The 9,770-nt window shown below is 27.9% G+C and overlaps 2 protein-coding genes across 3 annotated transcripts in view; one reads left to right on the top strand and one right to left on the bottom strand.

The window, feature by feature from the left end:
* The window catches only part of LOC107480485 (MADS-box protein JOINTLESS), a 5,282-nt gene extending 4,128 nt beyond the window's left edge, over nt 1-1,154 (bottom strand). Inside the window, exons 1-2 of one of the 2 annotated variants that reach the window (XM_016100628.3) lie at nt 890-1,154; nt 227-420 (exon numbers count right to left, since the gene is read on the bottom strand). In XM_016100628.3, the coding sequence (XP_015956114.1) occupies nt 227-408 (182 nt within the window). In that variant the 5' untranslated portion in view covers nt 409-420; nt 890-1,154. The remainder of the gene's footprint in view (nt 1-226; nt 421-889) is intronic. The other variant, XM_016100629.3, reaches the window with a different exon arrangement.
* Nucleotides 1,155-4,033: 2,879 nt separating this feature from the next.
* Nucleotides 4,034-6,264, top strand: LOC107480454 (universal stress protein PHOS34). Its single transcript, XM_016100598.3, has 4 exons — nt 4,034-4,229; nt 4,633-4,736; nt 5,350-5,471; nt 6,041-6,264. The coding sequence occupies exons 1-4, from the start codon at nt 4,034-4,036 to the stop codon at nt 6,126-6,128; spliced, it is 510 nt and encodes a 169-aa protein (XP_015956084.1). The 3' UTR covers nt 6,129-6,264.
* Nucleotides 6,265-9,770: the final 3,506 nt, after the last annotated feature.

The following is a 9,770-nucleotide window of genomic DNA, read 5'->3' as shown; positions in this document are numbered from 1 at the left end:
ATATATAACTAATAATGTCATTTTTCACTCTTATTATTTCAAAAAAAAAACAAAAAAAAAAAAAACAAAAAGAAGAAAACTTGATTTTCTTTCTCATATAAAATTATATATAGTCAACAAAAAATGTTCTTCATATAATAATATGTCTTCCCATTGGTGTAAGATAAATAAGAGTACTGGATAGTGAGAATGCAGTTGTATATAGTATATAGTATATAGAATATACCTTGAAGTAGCATATTGAAAAAGCTTGCTGGTTGTGGAGAAGACAATGAGAGCAATTTCAGCATCACAGAGAGTGTTAAGCTCCTGAGCCTTCTTGAAGAGCCCTTTCCTCCTCTTTGAGAAGGTAACTTGCCTTGAACTTATGTTGTCGATCTTCTTTATCTCTATCTTCTTCCTTGTCATTCTTTAATTTCCCTATCCCAAAGTCCAAACCCCCATTATTATTAACTACATCTAAGATCAAGGGGTACTTTAAAGGGGACAAAGAGATTAGACATAATAGGAGAATCAACTACAAATTAAATAGTAATACCAGTAATAGTAGTTCTTCATCATCAGTTTCTTGCGAAAAGCAATGAAAAACATAAACTAATTAAATCTGATCAATCGATTAAATACCTTACCCTTCATTCAGTGAAGCAACTCATAATATAAATCTAACTTTTAGCGTTCTCCATGTTGATAATACATGTGAAAATATATATTACACTAAATTAAAGTAGAGAGAGAAATGAATTACAGATTCAAGATAGGAAAAACTAAGAACAGGTCTATCTGCTTCAATCACAAGGATATATTTGGTTGACAAAAAAAAAAGAAAAAACAGGTGGATATTAATTAAATGAAAGCACGGAATTTGAATGGTGAGAAGAGTGGAGCTTACAAGGGAGGTTGATGCGGTGGCAGGAATGAATGAAGAAAGTGAGGTGAGGGTATGAGATTTGAGAGTCCCGATTCCAAAACAATTTGAGTGCCGAATATGTATTCCGAATTCCTCAGAAATATAAATGGTGGAGTGGGATGTGGGATGTGGGTGTGGGTGTGGGGTTCTGAGCTTTATTTTCATTGGCCACCACTCGATACTTGCTGTACGAATACTGCTACTATTGCCATTAAATTTTTCTTTATCTTTTTTGTTTTTCTATCTTGAACTCTCTCCTGCACTCCTGGTTTTTATTTAGCAAAAAAAAAAGTAAAAGTTTAATGTTCCAATTTATTTATCTTTATGTGACCAATGCAAATTATCACAAATGGATGAAGGTCTGTGTCTCTTAATCATCTTTTTCGGATTTGATATTCACTGAAAAATGAGAATGGAGCTTATTTATTTGAGAGAGACGTCCATTTTATCTGTCTTTGTAGTTCTCGAGAGTTTAGTCATTAAGCTTCCAATCTGATGGATACCCTAGTACAAAAAAAAAAGGTTATCTTCATATAAAATTAATAAATTTAATTAAATCTATTAAATTATTTAATAATTTTTTACTATCAATTTTATACAAAAACAATGACATAATTACATGTAAATTTTTATTATTTATTTATTATTTGTTAATAAATAAATATTCATACATAATTATTTTTTATATAAAATTAATAATTAAATAATAATTTAATTAAATATATTAAATTATTTAAAAAAATTTAACTAATAATTTCAAATAAAAATAAATATTTATTTTATTGACGAGGCTATATTATGGTAATTTTATTATCGCTTGTGCCTGGAGTTCCGTACAGGCATCCATTATATTGCATCGATGGCAACGACTGGGAAAGTGTAACCCTCGTACACATATCAATACCCTCGTACGCCTTACCTTCTTCCCATGCCAGCTTTCTTTTTTCCTTTTTCTATGTATATAAAAGTTTTAAAGATATTATTTATATATTAAAATTAGTCACTAAAATTGACTACTAATATATTTGTGTATAAATATATATGTATAATTTAATTTATTTTTAATATATATTTATATTTTAACATATATTTTATACTAATAACTAATTTTAATGTCTAATTATTAGTTCTTTTTATTAAAAAGCGAAAGAAACTCTTTTATTTTATTATATTTTATTGGATTAAAACTAAACAAAATGTAAGAATCAAAATAAAATATATTATAAAGATTAAAATTTTATTGAAGCGTATAACTTTTTAGTACAAATTTAATTGATTTTCAATGTATTTTTATTAACTTATTAGTCTTTAAATTTATAAATTATAAGATAAACCAGTTTTTAACTTTATAATGGAAGACCTTCTAATCTTTATTCGAGAAACGTTATTTATATACTAAAATTAGCCACTAAAATTAATTATTAATATATTTGTTATATAAATATATGTGTAGTTTAATTTATTTTTAATATATATTTATATTTTAACATATATTTTATATTAGTAGCTGACTTTAACGACTAATTTTAATGTACGTAACATAACACTTTTTATTCTAAAGTTAAATCTACACACACAATAGGAAGGTTTACCTATGGGTTTATAAATTTAGATACTAATAGACTAATGATAAATAAAGATCAAAAGACTAAATCAGTCACTTTAAAACATTTATATCCCAAAATGTCATTCATACCCTTTCTATATTTAAGTAGTTGGTTTCTTTTTAAATAAATAATTTCAAATTAATTTATTTCTAATCGTTGTTAATTATGTTATAAATAATAAAAATATTATATGTACATTAAAAATTAACTATCGTATATTTGTATATAAATATATGTATTGTTTAATTTATTTTAATTCATATTTTATATTTCAACATATATTTTGTACAAATAATTTATTTTTTATGTACATTTAACATGATTATATATATAATGTTTATTTTTTTATTTATTTAACTTTATTAACGAGAATAAATATGGTTGCTTCTATTTTTATAATATCACTCATTTTCTTTATGATACACAAAAAAAAAAAATTACATATAGGGTGACATTTTAAAAAAACAGAAGTGATATTATTATTCTTTTTTATTAACTAGATATGAGGTATCAACTGAAACGATAGGTAAATATAAATTTAAAGTTGTTATATATCAGGATACGTTTACTTTAAAAACAAATTCCATTTAATGAGAAGAGAATTACAAGATAAATCATTAAAGTCGTCAAATTATAAAGAAATGAAATTTTGTTTTACAAAATATAAGAAATTCAGCTAAAAAAACGATTGTTAAGAAAAATATATTCATATATTTTTTTATACTAATAACAACTCATATAAAGTTAGTACGTTAACTTCTTCAATTAGTGAGAATATTGTATCTAATTATTATTGTCTAAATAAAAGAAAGAATATTAAGTTAAACCCTAACCTTTATCTTGTGTTATTTATAAAAGATATTATTATATACTAAAATCAGTTATTATATATTTATATATAAATATATATTATTTAATTTATTTTTATATTTTAGTATACATTTTATATTAATAATTAATTTTAGTATAAATTTATATATATTTGGGATGAAATTTTCAATTGAATATTTCCTCTCGTGAATACGAAAAGTCTTTTTTTTTAATTAAACAACTTAAGAAGATAATAACCTGATATAGATATAAATATTCCTTGAAAGCTTCTCTGCCTTCTCACACTCACTCATGGCAGCCTTTTTGTTACGCTACCTCATCGTTGCATCAATAGTCATTTAGAGTTTAAAGTAGTTTACACCACAAATTTGGTGATTTTTAAATAACAGTTTAGTTAATAAGAGTTGTTAGACGGTAATTTAATTAAATTTGTAAAATTATCATTTAACGATTTTTAATTAACTTCTAACTTTATATAAAATTAATTACAGATAAGTCTCTACCATAAATTAAATATATAGGTGTAGCCGTACATGTACGTGTAGTTGTAAAATATATATATATATATATATATAATGTGTGAAAATAATGGTTGGCGAACCCCTACCGTATATAAATAGGTAGGCAAGCATTAATTAATTAAGGCTGTATGTATGCGTTGGTTTAGGTAAGTTTGATATGTGGAAAAATGTCGAGTAGTTCTTCAGAGAAGAGGGTGATGGTGTTAGCCATGGATCAAACAGAGAATAGCCAGTATGCACTGGAGTGGTCTCTTGACCATTTCTTCACCCCATTTGGCTCAGATGCTCCTTTCGATCTTGTTATTGTCTATGCAAAACCCTTTCCTTCCGTTCCTATTGGTACCGTGGCAGGACCTACTCCTGGTAATTCATATCAAAAATATTAAATAATTATTTTTTATGCTGTTAATCATCAATAAATTAGACTAAAAAATAGAATTAATAGTTAAGTAATTAAATAAAAATAAAATAATAAAAATAATATTATATATTTAAATTTTTTTATAAATCAAGTTCAATTAAATTAAATAATAAGATTTAAAATAATTTTTAATAAATTTTATTTTAAATTTAATTAACAAAAAGACTTAGATGTATAGAATTATTCAAATAATAGATTATGATGTCTGGTCTCATCGCCTCTAATATTTCTCAATTCAAATTATTCATCTTATATATGTATATACATACATAACATACACTTTAACATTGGTATACTATTACTATACATATATATATTTATATTCTTCATGTTATATATATATAGCAGTGGCCATAGGGCCTGAAATTTTCCCTGCCGTAGATTTGGAGCTCAAATTGGTCGCTGATCAAGTTACAGAAAAAGCTAAGCAAATTTGCACTAGTAAATCGGTATTGTACATCTTCTCTTTCTTTTTCCTTAGAACATTAACCATATTTTAATCGGTATAGTACATATATAATTTTGTGGTGATCCTATCCAAGTTAAAAAAAATGTCTATGCTGCGCTCTAATGTGACTCTCTTTGACTCTCTCTCTCACACACATTTAAATGTTATTATGGTAGTTATAATTATGGTGACCACAATAATAACTATAAAATAATTTTGAAAACACCTAAAAAAGGTAACTAAAATTAACATCACATTTTTACTATTTGATTATACTTTTCAATTTATTAAAAATAAAAATAAAAAATGTGATCAAATTAAGAAGTGTTACCAAATAGAAAAATTTTATATTAATTTTAGTTATACTTTTTAAGTATTATTGAGGTTAAAATTTATATTATCTTTTTTTACTACTTGATAATACTTTTCAATTTGAAAAAAAAAATAAAAAAATTTATCAAATAGTAGAAAAAATGTGATGTTAATTTTAGTTACATTTGTTAGATGTTTTCAAAATTACCGTTTTTTGTTTTAGTAGTAAACATAAACTTTAAATTTGTTTATGACAAGGACCTAATTGATTTATAAATCTGGCTGGTTATGTTAAATTTTAGGTTCACGGAGCTTTGGTGGAAATTGTTGAGGGTGATGCTAGGAATGTGTTGTGTGATGCTGTTGATAGGCACCGTGCATCCCTGTTGGTTTTAGGTAGTCGTGGTTATGGAGCTATCAAAAGGTATATATATACGGATATCATTAATTAAACCAGAGAATACTTTTTACATCTAAAAGTTCTTTTATGAACAATTTTTATTTTGTAGATATAGAAAAAAAAAAGATGTATCTTACTACTTTGCAGCATGTGTGTAGATTTATAAACAAAATAATCGAACATTGTGTTTTCTATCAGATTATAATTTAATACCTAAGATATTTATCTTCTTATTAAAAAAACTTAAACCAGATATTTTTTTCCTTATTTATTTTAACATAGGAAATGATCTAATATATTTTTAAATAAACTTAACGTATTTAATGAAACAAAATATTAAAGAGACAAATAAAGATTTGTGATAATTATTTTCAGTGTAGTTTAGTTTTAACCAATTTGTTGTGTATTTTTTTTTTAAATTAGGAATAAGACTTGAACAAAAAATTTTTAGGTGAAAATAGAAAGAATATGATATTTGAATTATAATTTGTTGACAATTTTAATCAATTTGTTTTTAATAAATTTATGTTCATTGCTAATAATTAATAATACGAGAATGTTAATTATTATACAAGTTATATTTATTGTTGCAGAGTTGTTCTAGGAAGTGTGAGTGACCACTGCACTCATCATGCTCACTGTTCGGTGATGATCGTGAAGAAGCCCAAGTCAAAAAAATAAGCACGCTCCCCTGCTGTGCTAGCTTTTCTATCATAGTTAATTAATAATAATCCCTATTAGACCCTAAAAATGTCCATTTATATATAAAAACATGTGTACTTTTATATTTGAATTTGATAATATAACTACGTCCTATATACTTTTAGGTATAACTTATTTTTGTCATACTGCGCTTTTAACATATACGATGATATATAAATAAATTATGTGATCGCCAAAAAGAAATTCGTTGCATTGGTAAATATTGAGTCCAAAGAAGATGATAAGGAGTTGCTTTCACGCAGAAACAAATCCAGAAATATTATTATGAGAGGTCAATGATATATATAATATTAAAAAATTATACAAAAAATTATATAATATAAAATATATTATAAAAATATACCGATAGAAAATATATTTTAAAGTATAAAAAATATGTGTATTTTTTATTAACGAAGTTGTCGATTTTTCATATGATATAATTTATCGATAAAAAAATTTGTGTTAAATTTTTCAGCAATTTTCTTTTCAATATAATTAAAAGATAATTAGCAAAAAATTATTTTTTATTTTGTTTTTAAATTATTTTTCACAATATTTATAGTTGGAAAAGATCTTTTAGTTGTAACATTTAAAACAGAGAAAATTAATACTAAATAAATAAAAAAAGACAATCACAAAAAAAATTCACTTTATGAAATTTAAAAATTTTTATTTAATTAAAAAATATTAGTAATAATATATTTTCATATTTTTTAAATATTGTTACTTACTTTTTAGATATTAGAAATCATTAATATTTTGGTTGGACTAAACTATTATTTATAGGATAAAGTATACTTTTTGTTCCTAAAGTTTGACAAAAGTTTCAAAAATATCCTTAAGTTTTATTTTGTTTTAATTTTGTCCCAAAAGTTTTCAATTTGCATCAAATATATCCTCGACGGCTAAATTTTCAAAAAATTTAAGACCAATCTAACAATAATGCATGAAAATTATGTTTGATTTTCTTGTGTTGAGGGGTTGTTCTTATGAAAGAATTGTTGAATCGGTCTTAAATTTTTTGAAAAATTAGTCGTCAAAGAGATGTTTTTTATGCAAATCGAAAATTTTTAGGACAAAATTGAAATAAAATAAAACTTAGGAATATTTTTAAAATTTTTGTCAAAGTTCAGGGACAAAAAGTATACTTTACTCTTATTTATACTAGACTAAATCGAATTCAATTTGATCCGCATATTAATAAAGTTGGATTACAAATTTTTAATAAGTATTTGTATATTTATAAATTCACAAAAATTAATAAATAAATATTTTTTATATTTTATTTAAATTAATAATTATTATATATATTGTTGCTCATATCGTACCTTAAATAATTAGTCAAAGCTTAAATTAAGGTAAAAAGTCCAATCTAGCAAGTTGGCATTCACCGCTTATCCGATTTTCTTCATAAAGTCGGACTCGACATCACTTATCTAAGTGAATAATTGCCTCTATAAATCTTTCTCCCACTTCTAAAAAGAAAATTTCAACAACCCTAATATAAAAGGACAGTTATCCATCATTGAAAATGGAACTATTTTAATGGTGGTTATTGGCACGTCACCTATAAAAACATTGACACCTCTCAGGTATCTAAAAGTTTAAATATTCTAAACCTGCTTAACCCCTTGCTGACTTAGGCATCAGAATGTCTTGCAGGTACCACCCCCTCCTATTCAAGCATACAAACAACTCAAAAGGCGGTTCACGGACGCGAACCAGTCTAGGGCCCTCTCTTTCTAACGTTTGGGCCACACATTCGAGCCCAATCAGTCTAGTTTCAAGTAACCCCTGAAACATTGGCGCCGTTGCAAGGACTCGAAGATCAATGCACAATGGTGGACGACCAGCATGAAGACGGACACACTGCATCTGAGTCCGACCAAGAGCATCAGGACGCGGTCAATAACGACCAAGCAATAATACATCCTTCATCACGCCTAAAGCAAACTACTGCAACGTGGTGATGCTATTTGGATTAAAAAATTCAGGAGCCACCTATCAAAGTTTGATGAATAAGGTGTTTGCACCTCTCACAAGACTTCAACACCATAAGAAGGTACGGGATGAGATTAAATCCCACTAAGTGCGCCTTCATAATGGAAGCAGAAAAAATTTTAGGATTTATGATAACACAAAGGGAAATTGAAGCCAACCCCGATAAGTGTAGAACAATCCTAGAAATTCAGAGCCCAACTTGTTTAAAAGAAGTTCAGCAATTAAACGAAAGACTTGCAGCTCTATCGAGATTCTTGGCAGGATCAGCATTAAGATCCTTACCACTTTTTTCGCTACTTAGAAGAGAATATCAATTCGAATGGGCTCCTGAATATGAAGAGCTCAGCTGAAAGAAGGGGAAGAGCTCATATTGTATTTAGCTATCGCTAAGAAAGCTGTGGCATCACCCTTAATACAGGAAGATGAGGTCAGATAGCATCCTATCTAGTTTGCTAGTAAGGCGCTAGAAGGCCCTAAATTGAGGTACCAAAAACTTGAAAAATTTGCATATGCCTTAATTGTAGTGTCTAGAAGGCTACGACCTTATTTCCAAGCTCACACCATAAGAGTTCGAACGAACCAACCCATTAAGCAAATCCTTCAGAAAATAGATATTGTGGGTAGAATGGTTCAATGAACTATAGAGCTATCCGAGTTCGATTTGAATTACGAAACTCGGACTGCAATCAAAACTCAATACCTCACCGACTCCATAGCAGAATATGCAGGTGACCTAGAAGATGCATCCACAACCTGGGAGATATATGTGGATGGATTATCCAATATGGTTGGAAGCGGAGCTGGTATAATACTGATCAATCAAGAGGGAATACAAATAGAAGTATCCTTAAAATTTGAGTTCCCTGTTTCCAATAACCATGCTGAATATGAAGCTCTAATCGCAGGGTTAAAAGACGCCAAGAAGATGGCGCTAGCAAGGTGATAATTTTCAGCGACTATCAAGTAATTACTTCCCAAATTAATGGAGAGTATGATCATCAATGGCGCCATCAACATGGTACGCACAATTGTAATCTCAACTCTTTATCACAACTTCGCACAACTAACCAGCAAGTGTACTGGGTCGTCCAAGTAATAAACCTTACGCGAGTAAGGGTCGATCCCACGGAGATTGTTAGTATGAAGCAAGCTATGGTCACCTTGTAAATATTAGTCAGGCAAACTCAAATGGTTATGGATGATGTATGAAACATAAAGATAAAGATAGAGATACTTATGTAATTCATTGGTAAGAATTTCAGATAAGCGTATGGAGATGCTTTGTCCCTTCCGTCTCTCTGCTTTCCTACTGTCTTCATCCAATCCTTCTTACTCCTTTCCATGGTAAGCTGTATGTAGTGTTTCACCATTGTTAGTGGCTACCTCCCATCCTCTCAGTGAAAATGTTCAACGCACCCTGTCACGGCATGGCTATTCAGCTGTCGGTTCTCGATCATGTCGGAATAGAATCCAGTGATTCTTTTGCGTCTGTCACTAACGCCCCACAATCGCGAGTTTGAAGCTCGTCACAGTCATTCAATCATTGAATCCTACTCAGAATACCACAGACAAGGTTTAGACCTTCCGGATTCTCTTGAATGCCGCCATCAATTCTAG

Source organism: Arachis duranensis, chromosome 3 (genome assembly GCF_000817695.3).
Source record: "Arachis duranensis cultivar V14167 chromosome 3, aradu.V14167.gnm2.J7QH, whole genome shotgun sequence".
In the NCBI taxonomy this organism is placed as follows: domain Eukaryota; kingdom Viridiplantae; phylum Streptophyta; class Magnoliopsida; order Fabales; family Fabaceae; genus Arachis; species Arachis duranensis.
The sequence above is the reverse complement of the archived record's forward strand: the minus strand, read 5'-3'. Positions and strand labels throughout refer to the sequence as shown.